The 26,141-nt window shown below is 33.8% G+C and overlaps 1 protein-coding gene across 17 annotated transcripts in view; it reads right to left on the reverse strand.

The window, feature by feature from the left end:
- PARD3 (par-3 family cell polarity regulator) overlaps positions 1–26,141 on the reverse strand; it is a 613,392-nt gene that overhangs the window by 257,309 nt on the left and 329,942 nt on the right. For 16 of the 17 annotated variants that reach the window (XM_074324705.2, XM_074324703.2, XM_074324704.2 and 13 more), the window contains 2 exons: positions 18,836–18,927; positions 16,517–16,600 (listed from right to left, as the gene is read on the reverse strand). In XM_074324705.2, the coding sequence (XP_074180806.2) occupies positions 16,517–16,600; positions 18,836–18,927 (176 nt within the window). The remainder of the gene's footprint in view (positions 1–16,516; positions 16,601–18,835; positions 18,928–26,141) is intronic. The other variant, XM_074324700.2, reaches the window with a different exon arrangement.

The following is a 26,141-nucleotide window of genomic DNA, read 5'->3' on the forward strand; positions in this document are numbered from 1 at the left end:
AAAAATGACTAGTGTACTTGGTCTAGAACACTACTTGACTGACAGGAAGGATATTCTTCACTCCCAGGGACAAACAGCAAACACCTTTTATAATCATAGTGTAAGGAATAGGAATCTTTACTTAGTTCTAATGCTGTGATTTACTTGATGGTTGGCATAAATTCTGTATCATAATTATGACAAAATTTTTCTAAACTTATTTTTGACCTGTCCAAAGTTTGCATCCTCTTTCATAATCCTAATATTTAGAGGGGGAAAAATGCTCATATAGATACTATAATTTCAAACCCTGCATAAATTAAAGCTGAAGATACCATAATTTTCAACAGCCTATATATAGTATTTTCCAATGTCATACATACAATTTGCAGTGCCCTGTATATACTTTCCAGTGGACCGATAACCAAACAGTTTCTTCTTTTACAGTAATTGTTGTTATCTGTTCTGTGGCCATTTATCTCACTCCCCTGTTATTGTTACTGATAGACACACCTTACCTCTACTATTGCATTGTAAGCTCCTGGAAGATAGGGAAGATGGGGTTCAGCCACACATGCTCAAGCACTTAGCTAGTAGTAAGATCTTGATAAATGACAACTGAATGAACGGATGATTGAGTTTAGCTGAGGCAAACAAGTCTCATACTTCTAATATGCTTTTTACAAAATACAAGTGAAATGAAATTTAGATTCAGATCCTTTTTTTTCATGAAGGTGTCATTTATACTAAATATATGACTGAAATGAAATAAATTGAATTGCGGCAAAGGTCCTTTTCCGCTTGTTATTTTGCAGTTTAATCTTATTTCTTTCATAAATATTTATAGAGTCATCATTTAAGTTCATTCTAATTTTTATTATTAAATACAGCAAAGAGGCACTGAGTTTTAGTACGGTCAAGTCTACAAACTTCTAAGAATAATTAGATGTTTAAATCGTCCTTTGTAATTTTACCATTTGAGGATTAATTAATTATCCACTAGTAAGAGTCTAAAAATCTCAGGGACTGGTGAGAACAATATTATGTAGGTAATTTTTAGTTACTTATTACCATATATTTGAACTAAACAAATATAAAAATTCTCTGAGCTCAAAGAATAAAGTAAACTGACATAGCTGCATGAGCAATTTAACTGTCTGGGTCTATATTTAGAAGGAAGAGATTCCATAATGTGCTACACCAATAACTAAGTTATTCTTAAAAGGTCATTATGGCCACAATCTATCTCCCTATGCTTCCCTATTTTTTAAGTTTGTTTCTATGTGCAACTGAACAAAGTGTTCTATCAGAGGAATCAAATTATTAAGATATAGCTATGACTCTGTCGAATGGGACAAAATAATTTGAGAAACCAAATGAAATCAGTTACTGATAATACTGGAATAAGTAAAAGACATTTGGCCACTTTACTATCAAAGCATCCATGTAAAAGGACAGCGTAAAGGAAAAGATGACTCAGCTACCCACAGGCTATCATAACATAACCACACATGTGGTGCCACGCTGCTTGCTAAAAGCTGCCTCTACAGACCAAGAGTACCTTTTAAAAGTGAATGCATTCTGTCCCTGCAGTAAAATACGTCCTACGCAGAGTTACCCAGCTAATGTTTTAATCGGTGAAATCATGAATATTTCTCAATATAGTTACAACACTCTGCAACCTAAAGGGAGTAATAATTATTATATTCTTATATAATCTAAAGCATTTTGTGTATTGAAAATAGCCCACAGAATATTTAGAGAAATACATAGACTACGTTTAATCAAAATTCTTAGCAGTTAACTGATAATTTAAATTTATAAGTTTATCCCTGATAGATCCTTTCAGTATTCGTAACAATTTAAAATAATATAACTCGGAAATCTGTAATTTAATTCTACAAGTCGCATCAATACTTTTCAGATGAATGAGTCTATAGATTTATATTCATTTAGATAATCATTTTTCTTTTTTAAATTTACTTTTTCTTTCTGGGAATCATTCTAGAATGATAATCTAAAGCAAAAAAAAACCACATGACATGCTTCATTATTGAATGGCTTGTTTTTCTGAATAAGCCCTTATATATGACCAAATGCATCAGTAATCCTAACATATAGTACAAAATGAAACAAATGATAAATAAACTGCCACACTTACATAAAATATAACAGGTTTGTTAAATGAGGCTTTAGAATCTAACTTTAAAATAGGGGCAAAAATCTCAGAATCCTATTTCTCAACACTAGAGACAAGAGAACTAATGGGGGGAGGGGAAAGGGAGCAGAAGAGGAAGAATTTCACCCTGAGTGACAAGGCAAGTGATCAGGGAATCAATGAAACAGACTGAATTAAGGAGAAGTTAGTAGCCTGCTGATTTCTAAGTACTTGACCACATTATTAGAAATCATTCTCTCAAAAAGAATGGATTAATTTAAAAGTAAAGTGGTACAATCTGCAAAATTATCTCATTTGCTTCACTAGGTGAAAATGATTACAAAAGGAATGGGAATGAGCTATCAAAAAACTTCACAAGAAAATTGAACTGATAACATAACAGCTGGACTAAGAATGAAAAGTGCCCTCTGAAGGGAAATCAACAGAAAGTAATAACAGATCCTTTCATCTTCCTGAAAACTGTGTGTGCAAGCAGATATATTTCTATACCTCCTACTTACAATTAAAAGATATCTCAAATAGTATAATCAAAAACAAATTTGGGACATATACTGTACAAATTCAACCACCAACTAAAATTTGTTCTAAAGTAATAAAGAATTGACTATCTATGGTGTTGTGGTTCCTGTAACACTTTTACATAGAGAAAATAACTGAAGGTAATAAACTTCAGAACATTTTGGTATGTCAATATGCTGGAATAGAGAATAGTTTTTCTTCTTTAGTACCAGGATTCCTTATTAGGGACAACCATTTTCCATCAGAAGAAGAAACCACTTTGCAAAAAGATTGAAAAAATAACACAGGGGAAAGGGAAAAGAGGAGCTGGGTGAGCTCTGCTCGAGGGGACAGTCCAGGAGCAGAACCAACCACAGAGACAGGCTATGCTGACAGACGTAGGAGAAAAAACCTGGTGTGCTGATTAATGTGGCACAGCAGAGTTATGAAGATGTGTCTGTAGGGTTTCAGGGGATGTTAAACACAACCTCCCTGACCGCCCGTGTAAATCTAATGTAAACCCTATGTGGCACGTATGCTTTTTGAGCAAATGGATTCTTTTTCTCATAAATCTGAAATATCCCCAAACATACTCATCTTCCACTGCTTTCTATACCTTTTCCAAAGGTTGTGGGGGCTGGGGAGATTTACTATGTCCACTATGTACAAATCTCACGAATAATTTTCCTCAAGTAAAAAATTGTAAATACACATACTTCTTTTAAGCCTTTCCTCATGGTTTTTGAATAATATTTCTTATAAAAACAAAAGAAAAATCACCAAAACAGGAAAAGGAGTATACAATCACGGAAAGGGAGCCACTGAAATACTGCATCTCTGTACATGATTTTTGATGCATAATTAAAAATTTAACCGCTTAGATTATATTAAGGATTGCACCACTACTTTTTCACAAGGTTCATTAGCCTAATTATATACTTAATTAAAACCAACTCAGTCACACATGTTAGCATTTTCATTTCTAAGTATAAACTACAATGAATGATAAAACTGAAAATAAGTAACGAATGTTTTATTGACATCTAAATTAGCTGAGCAAGTCTGAGTTTTGCTTTGATAATGCAAATTCCCACAACTGCCACCCAGCTGTATGAAAATGGTAATAATTCATCTTAATAAAAGCTGACACAGTATAAACACCACAACAGTAGTGAAGTCAGAGTAGGAATGGGCAGAATGGATCTCATCAGCCAGGCCCTCTCACCTCGCTGAGTACTCAACGTGAGGGATGGGCAGTGACCTACATTTGATTCCCGAGAACTACGGCCACCTTCTTGGTGGACACACACAGGAAAAAGCTTAGAGCAATTCCAAGTTAAAATAAAATCTTGATTCTTAAAGAAATTTTAATGGATGAGATGAATTAGAGCAAAACTAAAGGTAAATAAAAATAGAGATTTCCTTCAGATTAGGGGAGAAATGACAGGCATCATATTACTACATTAAGAAGCAACAATTATCTAAATGTAAAGTACAACGTGACTCTCAAAAACAAATTCATTCATTACGGTCCTTTGTTGGAACGAACAAGTCTGCAGCTGAGTATGCACAATTGAAAACTTTCAAAGTGCAACAGATTCAGTAAATAAAGTTAAATTGTTTTTTCCTAAAGTAATTAAATTAAAACTGAGTGCTCAAAGTTCAGAGAGCATATTTTTTTCTATTAAAATATTCAATTTTAAAACTCTACAGTGAATGGAAATATACAAACCTCAAAGAAAGCTTTTCTTAACATCTGAGCTAGTTCCATGAAATTTAAATTGGCTGTATTCTTCATTAACATACCCACCCAACTAACTAAATAATTGTGCATTGGGATTCTCAAATTTATGATATAACTGTAAAATTTCATCTTACATTCATGAGAGAAGAGAAAACTAATTATTTTCTGCTATTATCTAATCAGCACCTACCTAAACAACCAGACCACCAAGCAATTAGGAGGGAATTTTAAGACACATACAGGAAGATAAGAAAAACAGAAAATAATCATTTTTATCAGCTGTCACTACCAAGTACCACAATAAATGTATTTTACATGTATTTGATAATTATATGTATTTTTTTCGTTAAATTGTGCAAAATCATAAGAGTGTCCCATCCCACAGATGTGAAGACTGAGGATAAGTGAAGCTAACTTGCCCAGGCCACGCTAAAAAGACAGAGCCAGGTTCTGTCCCAAGGTATCTCTGGCCTAAAAACTTGGACTGTTCCTAACACACCTCTGCCAGTAACAAGAAGACTTAGCCTGGGGTCAGTGAGTCATTGATTCACACAGAGAAATAATACATTTCTAACTAGAAATTCTGAAAAGAAAGTGAACATTTTGCTTTTCATGTGTTATATAGAGACCAAAAAGTAATAAAGTACAGGTTAGTGTGGGGAGCCATGGTTACAGGAAACTCTGAGCTTTGCAGAATGGCTTGGTTTATGCTACCTGTTTCCTCCCCCTGAGGCAATTGTCTCTGCCTGCACCTGAGGGGAGCTTGAGCTTGTAAAGCTGCTGAGGAATTTGGTGGGAGCGGCCAGTTCCCGGACACAGAAGGCTGATGCCTATCAGGGCAATTGATAAGATAATTACTTGTGAGTTTCGGTGAATTTTGTATCCTCTATGTGAAACCTAAAGAATTTACATTTGTTATGTTAATACATACTTGCACGTGCTCAAACTGCTTATATGGGTGCAGTAAAATAAACTTAGTGTCTCCAGGAACACTGGGGTCCGCGATCGCCATCATCAAAGTGTGAGTGCCTTTTTTCATTCCCACTCCCCTTGTCAGGAACCGTTCGACTCGTGGCGGCTGGCCCGCTACAGGTTAGGTAAACTAAGAGTTACAACTAACAATAATTAGAACCATGCTAATCTTAGGAGGAGGAGCCAAGCTCAGATTTTGACTAAATAATTAAGTAGGTGAGTAAGGACTTCTCAAGACCTTCCACAGATACTTCTTACTTTTATAGACAGAATAAAAGCTTTATAAAAACTTTAGTTTTTATTTGAGAGGGAAATTATTCAACATGTACACCTATGATGCAGAAAACACACACATTTATATTTCAATCATGTTTTGTAATAATCTGATCACAAGAAAACATATTTTCCAATAGGGTCTCTTTTATTTCAATTCAAATCTTGAACATTATAAAATATTCTTTGAGGTATGTGAATCTTTTCAGCTTGGATAGTGGAATTTATGGGCAAGTAATGAAAGAAAACAAGCCAAGGGAGAAAAGTCATGCAAAATAAATTCAATACAGAAATTTAAAAAGCTTGGTGTTGACCCTTCACCTAATACTTTAAATATAAAATTAAGGATAGATGGTTAAAAAAATCATTTAGGATAAAATTAAGCAGACAATTCAAATGATGTACATCTGAGAAGTAGGTAGTAAATAAGACAACTGTCAGCACAAGCCAGTATGTAGTGGAAAACTAGACACACACACACACCCCACCCGTACTCCCATTACCAAGGGCTGTTTTCCTATTTAAAGACTAGATTTTTCCTTAAGTCTCATGACTGGTAATCAGATATTAGGAAGAAGAGTTTTACTGAGTACGTTACTAATCAGAAAACATTAAATGAAGTTTTCTTTTTTTTTTCCTTTCTTCCTGGGAATTCCTTAGAATTAGAAGTGTGTGTTGGTGGAAAATAATATATAGTTACAATAAAGAGGCTTTCTTATTAACCAGTAAGTGGAAATAAAACTTTGGACTCTTGCCCATGCCCCAAATAATATCAACAGGAAACAGCAGAAAAGGAATTTTAGACATGAAAATACTATTAGGTTGGTGCAAAAGTAATTGTGGTTTAAAAGGTTAAAAACAATTGCAAACACCACAATTACTTTTGCACCAACCAAATAGAATGTAAACTCCATGATGGCAGGCATTTTTGTTTGGCTCTCTAAGGTAGGACTGGCAAATTATAGCCCATGAGCCAAAATTCGGCCTGCCATACTTTTTGTAAATGAAAATTTATTAGAACATAGCCACACTCATTTAGTTATATATTGTCTACGGCTGCTTTTGTGCTACAAAGACAGAATTTAATGCTGCAATAGAAACTCAGTGGCCCACACTGCCAAAAATACTGGATATCGGACCCTTCACACAGAGTTTGTCAACTCCTCATTCACGGTATGCGTAGATCGAGAGTGGTGCCTGGTGGATTCTAGGTCTTTTTAAAACTTGCTTAATACACACAAATATATAATTACAATTTGCATAAGAAAAAGGCCTGTGAAAGCAAATTCCAAGGACCCAGGTTTAAGTATAAAGAAGACTGAATACAGATGGGAAATGGCCATTAAAGGAAAGACCTAGAGAAGCTAGCCAATTTATTAAGAATAATATGCTTTAGCCACACTTGTTTCCATAGGGGAAATATTTACAATATCTTTTATAAGATAGGCTGTGAAGTCTAAGTAGGACAATAGTTACTCAAAAAATAAAACAATCATATTTCTTGAAAAACTTCAATAATTTCTCCATTATTTACTGAATACAGTCTCACTGCATTCATAAAGTGCTTTCTAACAACCTCTCCAGTGCCACCGTCCAATACATGCTGTTTCCAATCAATGACTCATTATTTCTAAGCAATTACGTACATTTTATGTAGCATCTTCCTTTCATGTATTCTCTTTCTAGAAAGAATGTCTTTCGAGGATGTCACTAGCATCATTCCTATATTTCCTTCAAGGAACAGATCAAGTGCCATTGCTTTAGTGAGGATTTGCACAGTATCCAATATTCAACAGCCCTACTTCCTCTAAATTCCTGTGGCACAGATGTATCAAGTTGTTTCAAAACAGCATGGATACGTTTTATAAACATATTTCTCAATTGGACATTAAGTCCCTTTAAACCTAATTATAAAATCTTATAATTTCATAAGCCCAGCTCCTATTTCTGTATACAATTTAATATCTTGCTTTTAATTTTATTAAATTTATTGGGATGACATTGGTAAATAAAATTGTGTAAGTTTCAAGTGTAAAATTCTATAATACATCATCTATATATTGTATTGTGTGTTCAGAAGCCAAAGTCAAATCACCTTCTATCACCATGTTTGACCCCATTTACCCTCTTCTACCTCCCCCCTTATCTGCTCTTCACCACTAAACTGTTATCTGTGTCTACGAGTTTTTGTTTGATTGTCAACATTTGTTGCATTCAATTTATATCCCACATATGAGTGAAATCATATGGCTTTCACTTTTTGTCTGACTTATTTCGCTTAGCATGATAATCTCAAAACCATCCATGTTGCCACAAATGGCAGTATTTCATCTTTCTTTACGGCTGAGTAATATTCCATACCACAACTTCTTTACCAATCATCCATCAAAGGACACTTCAGTTGTTTCCGTGTCTTGGCCACTGTGAATAATGCTACAATGAACATAGGGGTACAAGTATATTTACGGATAAAGTTTTCAGATTTTGGGGGTAACTACCCAGAAGAGGGATTGCTGGGTTCAAATAATTCTATTCTTAATTTTTTCAGGAACCTCCATACTCTTTTTCCATATTGGCTGTACCAGTTTATATTCCCACCAGCAATGAATGAGGGTTCCATTTTCTCCATGGCTTTTCCAATACGTGTTATTACTTGTCTTGTTGATAATAGCCATTCTAACATGTGTGAGATGGTATGTCATTGTGGTTTTGATTTGCATTTCCCTAATATGGAGAAGTTGGGCATCTTTTCATATATCTGTTGGCCATTTCTATGTTTTCATGTGTACAAAAGTATTTGCCCATATATTTGTGGGTTCATTTCTGGGTTATCAATCCTATTCCATTGGTCTATGTCTGTTTTTCTGCCAATAACAGGCTGTTTTGATTAGTGTTGCTTTGTAGCATAAATTGAAATCAGAAAGTGTGATGCCTCTAGCCTTGTTTTTCCTCAGGATTGCTTTGGTTATTCAGGGTCTTTTGTGATTCCATACAAATCTGATGATTTTTTGTTATATTTCCTTTAAAAAATTCCACTGTAATTTTGATGGGGATTGCATTAAATCTCTATATTGCTTTCAGTAATATGGCCAATTTAACTATGTTGATTCTTCCAATCCATGAACATGGAATAGCTTTCCATTTCTTTTCATGATGTCTTACAGTTTTCAGTGTACAGATCCTTCACATCCTTTGTTAAGTTTATTCCTAGGTATTTTACACTTTTTTTTGCAATTGCAAAATAGTTTTTTTCATCACTTTTTTTGACATTTCATTGTTGGTATATAGTAATGCAAAGGATTTTTGTACACTGAGTTTTGTGTCCTGCAACTTTATTGTATTTGTTTACTGTTTCTAGTTTTTTGGTGGACTCTTTAGGAGTTTCTACATAAAGAATCATGTTGCCTGCAAAAAGTGACAATTGGACTTCTTCATTCCAATTGGGATGCCTTTTACTTCTTTCACATGACTGATTACTCTGACTAGGACTTCCAGTACTCTGTTGAATAACAGTGGTGAGAGGGGGGCATCCTCATCCTGTTCCTGATGTTAGAGGAAAAGCTTTCAGTTTTTCTCAATTAAGTATATATTATCTGAGGATTTCTCAAATATGGCCTTTATTATGCTGAGGTGCTTTCCTTCTATACCCATTTTATTAAGTGTTTTAATCATAAATGGATGTTGTATCTTGTCAAATATGTTTTCTGCATCTATTGATATGATCGTATGATTTTTACCCTTAATTTTGTTTATGTGGTATCTTACATTGATTGATTTCTGTATGTTGAACCATCCATGCACCCCTGGAATGAACCCCACTTGACCATGATGTATAATCGTTTTAATGTATTCTTGTATTCGATTTGCTAGTATTTTGTTTAGGATTTTTTGCATCTGTATTCATCGCATATTGGTCCGCAGTTTTCTTTTTTGTGCTAGCCTTACCAGCTTTTAGTATTAGGGTAATGTTGGCCTCGTAAAATGAGTTAGGAAGTATCGCCTCTTCTTCAATTTTTTTCGAAGAGTTTCAGGACAGGTATTAAATCCTCTTCGAATGTTTGATAGAATTCATGGGTTAAGCCATCTGTTCCTCTTTTGCTTCTGGGCAGGTTCTAGATGATTGTTTCAATTTCCTTACTGTTTATTGGTCTATGTAGATTTTCATAGGAATTCAGTCTAGGAAGGTTATATATTTCTAAGAACTTGTCCACTTCTTCTAGATTATTGAGTTTGGTGGCACAGTCTTTCATAGTATTCTTATACAACTTTTTGTATTCTGTGGTATGTATTATAACTTCTCTTTCATTTCTGATTTTGTATTTGAGTCTTTTCTGTATTTTTTTGTAGTGAGCCTAGCCAGGGGTTTGTTAAATTTATTAGTTTTTTTCAAACAACCAGCTCTTTGTCACTTTGTTACATTAATTTTTTTCACTGTCTTTTTGCTATCCATTTCACTTAATTCTGCTCTAATTTATATTATTTCTTTACTTCTGCTGACTTTGGGCTTCATTTGTTCTTCTTTTTCTAGTTTTTAAAGATGTAGTGTTAGCTGGTTTATTTGGGACTTTTCCTTGTTTCTTGAGGCAGAACTGTAAGGATATAAACTTCCCTCATATTACCACTTTCATTACATCCCAAAAGAGTTGATATGTTGTATTCTCATGCTCATTTGTTTCTACCATGTTTCCCCGAAAATAAGACCCAGCTGGACAATCAGCTCTAATGCTTCTTTTGGAGCAAAAATTAATATAAGACCCAGTATTATATTATATTACATTATATTATACCCGGCCTTATATTATATTATACCCAGTCTTATATTATAGTAAAATAAGACCGGGTCTTATATTAATTTTAGCTCCAAAAACACATTAGAGCTGATTGTCTGGCTAGATCTTATTTTCGGGGAAATATGGTATGTAACCTTTGATCTTATCTTTTCTCACCTTGGACCCAGTCGTTCTTTAGTAGCATGTTGTTTAATCTCCACATGTTTGTGATTTTTCATACTTTCTTTTTGCAGTTGATCTCCAATTTCAAAGCCCTGTAGTCAGAGAATACACTTGGTATGATTTCAATCTTTTTAAACTTATTGAGGCTAGTTTTATGCCTAAATATACAGTTATCCTTGAGAATGTTCCATGTGCACTGAAAAAGAGTGTATAATCTGGTTTTCTGGGATGAAAGGCCTGTAAATGTTGATAATATCCATTTGGTCTAAGGTATCATTTAAGGCTATTTCCTTATTGATTTTCTGTTTGGATGATCTATCCAAAGCTGTCAATAGGGTATTTAGGTCCCCTACTATAGTTATTTTTGTCAGTTTCTCCCTTTAGTTCTCTTAGTAGTTGCTTTATATATTGTGGTGCTCCCTGATTGAGAGCATAGATATTGATGACTGTTATGTCTTCTAGTTGTATAGTCCCCTTTACCATTATGAAATGTCCATCTTTGTCTCTTGTTATCTTTTTCACCCTGAAGTCTGTTTCATCTGATATAAGTATGAATATACCCGCCTTTCCCTGGATACCACTTGCTTGGAGTATCATTTTCAACCCTTTCACTTTGAATCTATATGTGTCCTTGTAGCTGAGTTGTGTCTCTTGAAGGCAGCATATGGTTGGGTTTTGTTTGTTGATCTACTCTGCTACTCTGTGCCTTTTTATTGGTGAGTTCAGTCCATTTACATTTAGAATGATTATTGATATATGAGGATTTCTATAGCCATTTTATCTTTTGCTGTCTGGTAGCTCATTGTCTCCATTATTTCTTTGCCTTGTGTTTCTATCTGTTAATTTAGTTTGGTGGTATTCTATGATTTTTTTCCTGTTTCTTTTTCTTTTTTTTGTTTTATGTTATGTGTCTCAGTTCTTGATTCTTTTGTCTGTGGTTACCATTCAGTTAAGTAAAAGAAAGTTTCATATATACAACAGTCCTTTTTCTTCAACATTCATCTTATCTCCAATCCACTTTGCAAATTCACACCTTTACCTCTTCTCCTCACAAATTATCCCTATTTATGCTCAGTTCATTTCTGAGTTGCATTAGCAATTAGCTTTTTATGTTTTTACTTCCTTTAATCTTTACATGATATTTAAGTACATAGTGCCTTATTCTGAACATTGGTTGCCATTTCCTGCTTCTGTCTGTTAGTCATCTTATTCATAGTTTTGTCTTTTTCTTTCAAGTAGAATAACCCCCTTCCATATTTCCTATAATACAGGCCTTGTGGTGGAACATTCCCTCAGCTTCGGCATGTCGGTAAAAATCTTTATTATTCTTTCACATATAAAGGATAACTTGGCTGGATACATTATTCTTGGCTGGCAATTTCTCTCTTTTAATAGTTTGAATATTTGATTCCAATCCCTCCTGGATTGTAGAATTTCTGCAGAAAAATCTGACGGTAATCCACTGGCCTTTCCTTTTTAGATAACTGTCTTCTTTTCCCTGGCTGCTTTGAGAATTATTTCTTTGTTATTAATTTTTGACAGTTTTAATATGGAGAAGGTCTTTTTGGATTGAGATAATTAGGTGTTCTGTTTGCTTCTTGGTTTCGAAGATCCAGTTTTTTCCATAGGTTTGGGAAGTTTTCATTGACTATTTGTTTTCATAGGCTCTCTGTTCTCTTCTCCCTCTCTTCTCCTTCTGGTATACCCATTATTCTTATATTGCTCTTCTGTATCTTACTTTTTAAATACTTAGCATTACAATACATCATAATCATACTCCTATGTGATTAGAAATCTTCAGGAAAAGTCATTAACAACTATTGAGCCAGGGTACACCCTTACTGTTTTATTTCTAATATAGTAATACCACAGCTAATTTGTATAGTCATAGGTTCATTCATTCCCTTACTAAGCAATACCTATAGGCCAAATTATAGAAATATAAAAATATGTTAAAAAAAAAAAAGATGGTTTTTCTGCCATAAGACAATTATTTACTTTTTGAAAGTAGTAACATTTGTGATTTAAATAAGGAAGTTATGTTTGACATTCAAATCAGCAGAAACGAAATTATACGTATGATGTGAAAATTTATTTCAAGGTAATAAAACTATGAATAAAGAATTCTGGATGGGGATCAGTTAACTTTATTTCTGAATAACATACAGATGATGACTAAAGACAAACAGCATCAAAGGAAAGATAATACTGTCTTTTCTAAGCATCTATTTGTCTCCATTTCTCAGGATATGAGGCTGTGGTAGGCGGATAATCAACCACATGCCAATTGTCATGGATGCCCCATTCAAGGAGCAACATCCGACCTACTCTAGGAAATAGCCTTTTTAAGGAGGCCCAGAAAGACCTTTATTAAAAATGAAAAAAAAAAAAAAAACTTTATTATCCCTCAGGCCATAATTATACCTAGTAGCTTTAAATTTTTATCTAAAACTGACTTCACATTTTTCCTATATTCCAGAATTATATTTGATATTCTAGATGTTCTGCATTGTTTTGCTTTAGTTTATGATACATAACCCCCATTCTGCATTGTTCCTTATATTTTTTGACTTTGAAATCTAAATCAGAAAGCAACACTGACATTCACGTGTCACGTTTATGAAATTACAGGCAGTCCTTGGAGATACTGCAGATTCAGTTCCAGACCACCACAATAAAGTGACTACCACAATATAAAGTGAGTCACGTGAATTTTTTGGTTTCCCAATGCATATAAAAGCTATGTTTATACTATACTATAGTCTATTGGTTGTACAGTAGCATTGTATCTGAAAAAAACAATGTACATACCTTCATTAAAATATATTTTATTGCTAAAAATGTCTAACATCCATCTGAGCCTTCAGCAAGTCATAATCTTTTTGCTAGTGGAGAATCTCATCTTCAATTTGTAAAAAATGCAATTATCTGTAAAGCTCAATAGGTGAAGTGCGATAAAATGAGGTACAGCAAGTCCTCACTTAACATCATCAATAAGTTTTTGGAACTGCAGTGAAATGACATATAAGGAAACAATTCTACCACAGGCTAATTGATATAAACAAGAGTTAAGTTCCTACAGCACCTCATCAACATTATAACAAAACGACATCGAATGAAACGATGTAATCCTAGGATCTGCTGTGTATGCCTGTAAGTACTCGGTAAGTGGTATTCAATTAGTTGTATCTCCAAAACTGAGAAGGCCCAAGTATGATTGGAATTTTTTACAAGGGAAGTTATTCTTGGAAATTTCTACTTACATCCCATGAATATGTATTTTTGTATTCCCAGTAGATATATGTGCAATTTTGTCATGAGTTCTACTTAATTTCTTCCTTTCCGCTATACGGAATTGCTTAATTTGCCCTTACAGCCACCATAGAGTTGATGTGGTTTCCTTTATAAGCTATCATCACATTTCAAATATCTTCCCCCACAAGCCAGCTACAGTAATCTAATTCAAACAATACTTCCTCTACCAGTTCACAAAGTACCTATTATATAACTATATCAACATTTGTCACACAATTATAATTGTGTCATTTCTTGGCTATCACTCCACCTTGACTGCAAATCCCTGGAGGAAGATTATGTCCTGTTCATCTTAGTTTCCTAGGACCTAACATAGGAATTCTCACCTGGTAAAACCTTGGGAAGGTATCTAACTGAATGAGAAGAATCTACTTCGAAGCATTTCTGAGAACAAGGGAGATAGGTGTTTCTGGCTTCTGAAGATTGGTATCTACGATTCTGAGCAGCTGCCTGGTTTTTCTCCCCCATTGTCAACCTACCTCTGAAGAACCATTACTATCAAGTCCATGAGGAAACTTAAAGACGCAATATACAGGCGTTGGAAAAAAACAAAATTGTTCTGTTTCCCAGTATGCAAACTGGTGATGCCTATTAAAGATTTATAGGAAATCTGATTTTCTTAATCTCTTTATCCCTTATATAGAAAAGCTACAAGAGATTTTCTTCATTAAATGCCCAATCAACAGGGATTAAAAATGACTCAGCTGAAAAACAACTTCTAGTTCTGCAAAGGGATATGTGTCTACTTAAATGTATTCTGTATATTGAAACTAAACACACCATGGGAACCAGTAACTTCGGTGGATTTTAGGAAATGCCTTCCATTGAATTAATCTATAGTAGGTTTTTCTATATTATTCTACTTTTGCTTTAGGCTTTTCATCGATGTATTTTGTCTTAATATCCTTTTACACTGAGGTGGGAAGTATATAATAAATGACACAAAATAACATGTTTGTCATTGAAATACTGGTTCAAAGCTGATACATACACAATTAAATCTTATTTGCCATGAATCATATTCCACAAGCAGTTAAAGACATGTTAATAATGGGAAGCTATAATCCATGCATTTTACCTTATTTTTTCTACTTATGATATAAATGGAAAAAGATTTAACTTTTGAGATTATTTTAAATTATATTTTTAAAGGAAATGCAGGCAAGAGCCATTTTGAAAACAACTAAGCTTGTTTAACTAAAAGTTCTTTTAAGAAATTTCAATGCTTCTCAGAGTTCAAAATTTTAAAAAGAAGAAGAGGAAGATACAAGTGAAAGTAACTACAACTCTGTGAATATACCAACACTCCCAATTTCAAGGCGAATTTCACATCTTGCTACATAACATTAACATTCAAGTCTCATACTCTAGCAGAGTTCTAGGTAAATCAAAGTTTCAGCATCCAGACATTCCATAAAGTACTTTACCAAAGTACTTTACCAAAGAGATGAAATCTGGACTTCCCACAGTTAGGAACACATACCAGGAAGATAGTACAATTGTTCAAATACCCATTTTTTAAAAATAAATAATTTAATCACAAGCTTGGCAAGTGGTACTGCATCTGTCTTTTACAACTCATGATATGTTTATAATTCTTTGGTCAGAGTTCAAACCATGTTCTAAGATCTCGGTCATTGATCTAAAGTACCTTTTCAGCTTCCCATTCTCCCAGGGTAAATAAAGTTAAACTAAAAAATTAGTAAATAAAATAACAACAAAAGAAAGAAGTTCAGAATACAAAGCCAAAGAGTTCATAAACATCTTTCACTGGGTAATCATTAGATGGGTAAATAAAAAAGGATGTGACTGAACACCAACAAGTTAAATGTGCCTAGGTTAACGCTCCTGGGAAGGATGCAATGCACCTCACTTGTCCATGACAGAGGCCCATCAACCATTTGTTGCAAAATCAAGTTATACTGTGTATTTGAATATATTAAACAAACAAACAAAAACAATAATTATTTCACAGAAAAAAGCAGCAAAATAAAAGCAACTCATATAATATGTCAAGGATATATGGTCTATAAAGTAATGAAGTCCGATTAACAAACAGTACAAAATTTTGACATTGGAATGTACAGACTACTGAAGGAAAGGACCCACAGGCTACATGGTAGGAAATAAATCCATAGCTTGTCTAACTGTTTAAAATGTCAAACAAAATTATAAAAAGGTTGTAAAATGAAGAACTAAATAAACATAAAAATGAATATAAAATGGATCATTACCTAAGTTATGCAAATAATTTTTATTGGATAAATTTTTCCAGAAAATTGCTTTTAAGTTCACCCTTAACTTTGCAAATTCATCTGAAGTTCTGACTCTAATGTGTATCAACAATTGATAACAAAGTGAAATGTCTGCACAGATGTGATGAACAATACAATTATTAGGACAATTTAAATGCTAGGTTTCCTCATCGGCCTAAGTGCTTTCCATGATTATGATGTCTATACGTATGAACGAAGTGGCAGTTGCCCCAAATGAAAATGTTTGCATTAAGCATATGCTAAATCAACACCATTGTGTATCTGAGCATAAACTGAAGATAAAACACTGCACATTATGATTCAATCAAAAACCTCCAAGATACGTTACCTGCCGCCTCGAGCACTGAAAGGCACTACATGGATTCCCAGAGGCCCTCCATCGTTGGGGACGTGTACGAGCTTTACCATATCACTGTGAGACAATGATGAATGAGGGAGCATGAACATGGACTGTAAACAAACCAAACCAAACCAAAACAGAACAAAACAAAAAGCCACAGCAACACAGACATACAATAAGCAACAAAAGAGAACAAAACAAAAACCCCACCAAGCACACACGCGTGTACATACACATTCTGGAATATAAGCATGGTGATGAAGGCAACGTTAAACACTACATACCTGACCTCTAGTCTGATGGCATGGAGGGAGAGCAATCATCAGAAATAACTACATTAAAAATGACATAAAACCATTTCCCTCGGACCACTCTTCTATGTAACCTAAGTACCCATTTTGCAAGTCAAATCTCTAGAATTCCACTAAAAATGTACCATCCCAGTATCTATTTTCAAGGGCAATGAAGATTAACTCAGCGAAGGTGTTGCAGCTAAAAAGCACTTTTATAATTTACACAGTGCTCCTATATATCTCATATCGTTGAGTCTTCCATAATCCAATAAGATCAAAGTTTTTGCCCCTGTAGGTGACAGTCAGATGTGATCGAGCTATCCTGATTCCCCACTATTCTACAACAATTCCAAGTCACCATTTCCTAAACTGTTGCAAGTACAGGTTATGAAACTTCTTTCTCAAAGTGAATAGATATCTACTAAAACCCAAATAATGTTCATAGAAGTGTCGGTAATTGAAATTTAAAGTCAGGAAGCTATTTATATGAAGTAACGAGAAATTACTTCTATTACATAACTACTTCACTGTTAAGTAATAAGCCTGAATTTAATGAAAATGGGTGTATTTTAGAGACTGTAAATTTCCTAAACCATTTAAATGAGATTCCACTTTCTTTGCAGACTGTTGTGTGTGTGTTTCTGTGTGTGTGTGTGTGTGTGTATTGTATAAAAGTCTAAACAGTACTCATCTAACAATCAACATTTGGATATAGTATTTTAATTAAACATCTAGTTTAAGCAAGGTGGACTTGCTTAAATAAATGACAAAGGTCACACTACATAATGGAAAATGGCAATTCTTCCACTGTATTTCCTAAATAATAACCTGAAATTATCCTATATTCTATGAATGTCCTGGTTATATAATATAAGGACTAAAGAAAATTAAAGACAGGGATATCAAACAAATAAAAACAAAATGGAAAATATGTGCACAGATTTAATCACACACATAATTAGGACAAAATAAAAATTTTGCCATACTAAATTAACACTTTAAATGGAATTTAAATTTTTTTGTATTTTCATAGAATTTCACATCATATACCATTTAAAATCTGCTTAATGATTGGTTTGTCAACTAAGAATAGTACGGTTACTTTAATAATTTTTTTATTGTACATTCATTCTAAAAAAATTACGACATGGCAAGTATTTTGTAAATGTAAATACTTAGAGAACACTGGTTACTCTATATCCAAACATAATCTAATTCTAAAGCCTAATCTCACTGAGGAAGTTCTTAGAGCCTTCCCTTGGAAGACTAAAAGAAGACAGAATTAAAAATACAAATGTTAGTATCTAGATCCTCTAACTTTTACCTAAAGTCAAAGAAAAATTTCAGAATGACTGCCCTCCCTGCTCTAAGCTATCAAAGGAAGAAGTCTGGAAATCCCTTTCCATTTAAACATGCTAATATTTAAAATAATTGTACAGTTGTGATGATATAGGAAAGTTTCACTTTGTCTTTTTATATTTAAAATCATGTTCAAGGTCTCTAATAAATGACCTCTAATTTTCAAATATCTTGAGAGATTCTATTTTTTCAAACTATACATATATATATACACACACATACATACTAAAATGGCTAATGTTTACATGATCCAACTAGTTTGTCAAGTAAAGTATGTCTACAATTTTTTTTTATTTAGCCAAGTTGAAGAACAAATGACCAAAATACTGACATACAAAGCAATCTGAAAACAGTTACAGTGCTGTTAATATGACAAACATTTTCAGTCAAATACTATTTGATATTATAATTTAATAGTATTTGCCAAGGCATGAAACTCAAGACAGGTACATGTGAATTTCCATGCTATTCTTTTTACATTAGATAATTATTAATAACTCAATAGATGAAAGATGCTCTTTGGACAACAAACCAATGCCAGGCAAATTTTAACTCAGCCCAAACATTCCGCATGCCATATGCTTTTGGAATACTTGCTGCTATCAGCGATGCTACATGTATACTACAAATTTAGTGAAAACCATCAGTAACTCACTCCAGAGAAAAGTTGGGCATGTTCTCCAAGCCAGTGTCGGCATGTCCAACGGGTTCAACACGACTGTTGTCTTCTTCTGTTCCATCCTCATCCTAGGAAGCAGAACACAAAGAGAAGTATACTCTGAGTTACGTTTATTTCTATAATGTTGAAAGAAAACTATATAAAAGTGGAGTCCACGGGGCATCGTGATGATGTCATAATTAGGTCTTCCCCCCCCCAGGGAAGATGACCTTTGATGATAAGATGAGTATGTGTACATGGAAAAGCTGCATTTTAAAGCAATAGTCTCCTGAGTTCGCATATCCCCTGAGGTGAACAAAACATCACTGTGATAAGAAAAGAAAACATAACTTCTAATTAATGTGAACTTTCTTATCATTTTACTTCATTTTTTGGTGTATGTTTTCGGAAGTAATTATATGTTATTATAATATTATAATATATTAATAAATAAATGTACATGACAGAGGATCCATGTTTAGAATTTTTACTACACAGTTGAGACCATTATAAACTTTAATGACTACCAACCTCTTCCAAGTCATATTTGTCAGTTCCTCAGTTCCACTAACACAGCTTGTCAAAAGGAGTATGAAGTACAATCCTTGACTCAAATCCTTCATCCTATGAAATTTTGTATAGTTACCCTGAGCCAATCAACTATTAATTATCCATAAATGCATTAAGATCTTAGTTATACTCGTAAAGAACCACTTCTGTTTACTTCTGTTAATGAAGGACCAAGCAGAGGGAAAGGCACACACAGCAATATAATCAACACCCACCTTTGTATCCTTTCTTTTACAAAGGCAACATTTTATAAAAATTATGTTCCAACATGTTATAGATATTGGGATTGGGTAAGTATGCTGGTACCCCAAAAGGTGTCATGTAGAATAAATGTGATGGTTCATAAAAATAAATGAAATGTCACCCAAGAACATGCCTTACTTTATAATCTTGGTTATTGTCTTTTCATTAAGGAGTTCACTGATGGTTAAGTTGGCTTCTCAGGATAACTTGAATAATGATAAACACGCCTGACTGATATCAATGGTCTTATTAACCAAATTAGAATATTTAGAAAAGATTCAGAATCTCCAAACTCAGTGGCTGCGAGGCTCCTGGGGGTTTTACCTTGGACCAAAGGTCAATACTTTGCTAACGAAAACAAAATCATCCCTAGGAATCTCTGGGGTAGTAAGTTTCCAAATACAACTAAATAAAATTTACTTAACCTATTTCTTAGAAGTTTGTATATATAATTTATATATATGCATACATTTAATTTGTTAGGTTTATCCTTTCTACTACATAAATTAGATAACAGTGGTTCATATGCTAACTCATTAAACCACCTACATGAGAGTCTACCATTAGAGAAAAAATTTTATATTTTTAATCATGTATTTGAAAGACTCATAGTAGAAACATATTAGGATATCAAGAGAGACATCAATGAAAATGATGAGCAAAGGTTGTAAGTTCAAGATACAGGGTTAAACAGTATTTTAAATTATTGAAGCAATATTAAGGCAGGGCAGAACAGTTGGTAACATCCAGCTCGCATTTCCTCTGAGAATCTACCAAAATAAGAAGCTGAATGCACTCAGTTTTTCTATGAGCTATACAGGGGCTCCCTAGGACCTCAATGGCAGGGCATTGCATGAAGCCAAGCTACTTCAAGATTGATGATGCTATGTTTCCAGAAGCTCTAATATGCACTTCTTAGTCATCTATCTCTTTAAAGCACCAGCACATAATACATTTTAAAGGTTAAGCAGCATCTTGAACCTGCCTAGGAACCACACTTTGAATGTAAACAACTCCCAAAATTATGTTTTTCCTTTGGGAATAGGAATAGGGGAGGCGAGCAAAGTGATTATTTATAAATCAGATGGGGAAAAAAAGATAATCTTACAAGTTAAAGACATTTTGTTTTAAAATGCATTAATAATTTAAGTACCACTGAAATGCAATCACAATATATAACCAGTTGAAACACCTATGTAGCACAATGAAGCACATAAATGAAATGCCCCAAACTGCAATGATAAAACAGTAACTGACTGATAATGTACACATTCATTGTTCCCACAGTGCCCATTATCAGGCGCCCAAGACCTTGCAGAATATTATTTCATGAAGCTTCGTAAGGTGTTCAGTTTACATAGCAACATTCACTGCCCTGAGGTTGAGCTGCAAATGCTCTGGGAACCACATCTTAAGAATTTCCCAACTTCTGAGTGTGTAAGTATCAGCTTCTATATTGCTTTATTTTATTGTTTTATACTTTTAAAAAGCTGTGACTGAACACAGTTACTTTTAGCAAGAGTTATAAACTGAATTCCATTATAACCATAGTCCAGTAATCACCCCTGATCTGGGATACATTCCAAGATCCTCAGTGGATGCCTGAAACCACAGAAAAGTACCAAACCCCATATATACTATGTTTTTTCCTATACATATACATCTATGATGAAGTTTAATTTATAAATTAGGCACAGTAAGAAATTAACAATAATTAATAATAAAATAGAACAATTATAACAATACACTGTAATAAAAGTTATGTGAATATGGACTTCCCCCACCTGATAACTGATCTGATAAGTGACTAATGGGCAGGGTACATATACAATCTGGAGACACTGGACAAAGGGATGAGTCATGTCCCAAGTGGAACGAAGTGTGATGCCACACAATTTAACACTTATAAATTGTTTATTTCTGGAATCTTCCATTTAATATTTTTGGACTGTGGTTCACAGGTGACTGAAACCATGGAAGGCAAAACCGTGGATAAGGGGAGACTACTGTAAATGAATCTCGCTATGATTTTTGTCAAATCAATATTGAAGACCTATAGTATTAATTTAAACTACACAGTGTTAAAAGATTTACAGGTGAGTCAATAAACTTTTTAAACCTTTCCCTCCTCTCCATTTTATAGAAAGGCAGAGTGGTTAGAAACTCAGATTAGAGAATTAAACACATCTGGGTTTGAGTGCCAACTCTATCATATGCCAATTTAACGTCATTTGGCAGGTATATATAGTCCTTCTATATTTCTAATGCTTCCTCTATAAAATCGGAATAAAAATATCTTCCTAGAACTACTGAGTCCTAGGTAAATGAGGTGAAATGAGTAAGATGATGTCTGACACACAATAATTCTCCAGTAAATATTAGCTGTTATTGAAAAGAGAAATAAATGACCAATATCTGACATAAAACATATCTCAATAAATGTTTTAGGGTAATGTTACATAACTGTAAGATATTTTAAAAATACATACCCATCCACTCATACTTTGTGCTTGGCCATACAATTTAATATTAAACATATTATAGATGATGTAATACAGAATTGTACACCTGAAATCTATGTAATTTTACTAACAATTGTCACCCCAATAAATTAAAAAATATATTAAACATATTAACTACTGATTTAAATACAGAATATATCATCTACCTTTTAGAAACTTTCATAAAACCCAACATTTGTTGTGCTTAACAGTATACAAAGTACTTTCACTGGAAAATGCCTTTGGAATGAGAAAACATGTTAAAAAATATAAACTAAATGCTATATACAATCAAGTAAATGGCAGGAAGAGGAAAACCCTGTGGGCTGCTGATTGAGGAAATTTTCAAAGAGAAAATAGGTATCAATTACAGCAAAGGGTCTAAGATTTTACCCAACATGAAAGCCCGTAAGTTACCCTGCCATGGCTTTATGGATGCCGGCAGAAGAAATGAGACTCCTGGGTCAGAGACAAAGGACAGTTTATTACAGCAATAGCATTAGTCAGAGTATCATCCTTTCATGCTTTGGTTCCTCAAGCTAAAATTCTCACAAGGTGATACAAAGAGGGCCAGGGGACACTGGCACACACAGAAGAAATATGAACTTAGGGAACCCAAATCTCTTACACAGATAGGAAGCATGCCTGCTCATTTCAATGGATGAAGACATCACACCTATCTTCCAAGGCTTTTTGCTATACACGCATCCTTGAAAGGATAGTTCAGAACAAGATGTGTAAAAATGCAAGAAAATTGTGGAGAATTATTTCTGAACAACGAATTTAACCTATGCATTGTCAAATGATAGCATTTGTATGATTACTACCGTGCTTCCCCAAAAATAAGACCTACCTGGACAATCAGCTCTAATGCATCTTTTGGAGCAAAAATTAATATAAGACCCAGTATTATATTACATTACATTACATTACATTACATTATATAAGACCCAGTCTTATATTATAGTAAAATATGATCAGGTCTTACACTAATTTTTGCTCCAAAAGACACATTAGAGCTGATTGTCCGGATAGGTCTTATTTTCAGGGAAACACAGTAGCAAACTAAACCTAGGAAAATCATTAAGAAATGCCCTAGGATAAATGTCTTCATTGTTATTAACTACCAATAACATTAAATTCTATTAGATAAAAGAGTCATACTTCCTATGTCAAGGAAAAACTTATATTTCAGCGTAGAACTCTGTTCAACCAAACCAAAAAAAAAAAGCAAGTGTGAAAGTTGAAAAAATATTTTTCAGACGTGCAAAGTCTTTACTTCCCATGGACTCTTTCATATAAAGCTATTTTGGTATGTGCTCCAGCAAAATCCAGGAAATTCAATAAAACAATGGACAAAACCCAAGGAAAGTCCCAGAATATAGTGAAAAGACAGCACAGAGAAGCAGAAACCAGTTCAGATTAGAGCAACAGGATGGAGAGGTGTGGGTTATCAATCTCCATGAGAAAAAGAAATTAACAATTGGTCTGATTTTTTGAACATTGGGAAATATTTCGACAAATCTCATAGAGAATGTGCATGTGAGCGGGGGGAATTAAAGATATGTAAAGGGAAAACAAAACAAATTAGCTGTAGGAACAACAAAAGAAAATGTGTAGGAGAGGATATTTAATCAGAGTGCCAACTTAGTTACGCAGGGAGCAATTCTTTAATTACCATATAATGTGACACTGGCTATTGATGTAGCAATACAGAAAAGATGGGAACATGGAAAGTGAAAGTGGCATAAAAGGAAAATCTCTCACCCTCCATAAAGGCACGTCAACAGATGTCATAAACCATTTATTTAGAAAAATGGAAGTAAATATCACAACAAACATCTGTGTAAATTGAAAGTTGCTGCCTCTGGGGAGAGGGACAGGGAACCAGAAGGAACAGAAGAGAGAGCCTGCTAGTGTTTATTAATTTATTTTTATTCTGACTAGATATTTGAAAATGTCCTTGGGAGGAACAGTCTGCACAGCTGTCCAGGACCCCTCCTTGTAGTTCTCCCAGCTCACAGCTCAGGTGCAGGGACAGACACTCACATCAGCTGGTTGCAAGTACTGCCCTGGCTTACAAGTCTCTAGCCTCAGAGAAACCAATATCTCTTATACCAACACCATATCCATAGCTGCTTGTCGCATATTAACAGTTTTTCCAGTGCAGATGAAATTTATCAATCAGAGATCACTTTCACCATACAAAAGTAGTTGATACAAACTTTATCAGGCTTCTAGAAAAATGAAGCCAAAAAATAACCAAAGTTTAAATTCATACAGAAGGACAGGGAAAGATTTTGTTAACCCTTTACACCATATTTTATTGATCTAAGCAAAAATTTTTTTTAAATGGAGTCAAAGGAGAGAAAAGAGTTGTGATAAAATGTATATTTGATAAGGATGAGTTTTAAATCAGGTTAGAAATTTGTTTTAGACAAGTGGAGATAAAAGCATTATGTGAACTTATTGGTTCTCTGCTTCTAGTAAAAATTAATACCCTTACTCTCTCCCATAATACTAACAATACAAGGATAACTCTCAGTTGAAAAAACCCTCAATTGAAAAAGCCAATAGATGCTACATTCTGAAATCATAAGCACTCACATGAACTATGTGTTTAAAAACACTAAATTTGGCTAAACTATCTTTTCATTTTGAAAAATTATCTAACTGCATTTTTTCCTACTTGAATATGAAATACCTTCTATGCATTCACAGATTTAAAAGAAAAGATACACAAAACTTAACGGGATGCCAATGCAAAGACTACAGGATTAGAAGTTACAACACTTAAAAGTTGAATCCTGCCTCCATCATTCACCATATAAACTAAAAGGACAAATTTTGTACCTGGTTTGTTTACAAAACAAGGAAAACAAAGCACACCGTCTGCTTTAAAGGAACATAATAAAAACTTCATCTAGAAATCAATCACCTGCATATCTATCATACTGAGGTCCAAGGAACTGAGTATTTTAAATATGTATTACGTGAAAAGAAAAGCCTACAATTTCAAGAAATAATTTATCATTTAAAAAATATTTTATGAAAAACTAGTTATACCTGCCTACTTAAATTTCCAGCATACCTATGTTTGATTTTTATGTTTAGGAAGCACAAAAGGAAATGAGTTCTGATGGCACTGTGTTAAACAAATTTACTATAATTTTTCTTAACTGTTTATATTATTCTCAACAGTAAAATAATTTAATTGGTTCAATTATATTTCTACAAAAATGCTCAACTAAATGGTCTTTTTCATACTTTTTAGAGTATTTCCAAGATTTTCCAAACTTAATGAAAGACGTGTAAACAATTAATGAATTATAGTATTCCAGAGAAATATTTATTTGGATGTTGACAGCAGGAGTTAAATGAGTTTCGGGGGGATCATACTCGATGGAAAATAATTCCAAGGGGAATCTGCCCCCGAGTCCCCTAAGTATCACAAATAGGATTCCAGAAAGCTTTTGTGTTAATGTTGCCACTACTTGATTAATTGGTCAAATCTCCAGAGAAAAGTAATTTCCCATCAAACCTGGAAAACAACAGAAAACATGTGGGAGGAGGTGGCTTCAAAACTGACAATGATGAATCTACAGCAACCTTTCAAAGACATAAAATCAGAAAATGTTGAATAATTTTACTTCATGATCACTATATCCCACTAGAGCAAAAGCATTTATGAAAAAAATTCAAATACTTTTAAGGACAGACAATACCAGGTAATAAACAAGATTTTTAAAATAAAAATGCCTTCTAAAATAAAAATATGGAGAGGAAAATTAATAGTATTATACTTTTAACAGTGTCGCAAATTATAATATAAACTGTGCTCTGCAGACCTCAGAGCCCAACATCAAATAATTTGGGATTATATATCTCAGTACCTGTGATGTTGAGTATTATATGTGAACTTTATCCCCCACAATCAGATTCCTAAATTCTCTTCTCAAACTAATACTGATTAAATGGAACAGCACACA

Source organism: Rhinolophus sinicus, chromosome 1 (assembly GCF_057876585.1).
Source record: "Rhinolophus sinicus isolate RSI-liver-muscle chromosome 1, RSI-T2T, whole genome shotgun sequence".
Taxonomy (NCBI): domain Eukaryota; kingdom Metazoa; phylum Chordata; class Mammalia; order Chiroptera; family Rhinolophidae; genus Rhinolophus; species Rhinolophus sinicus.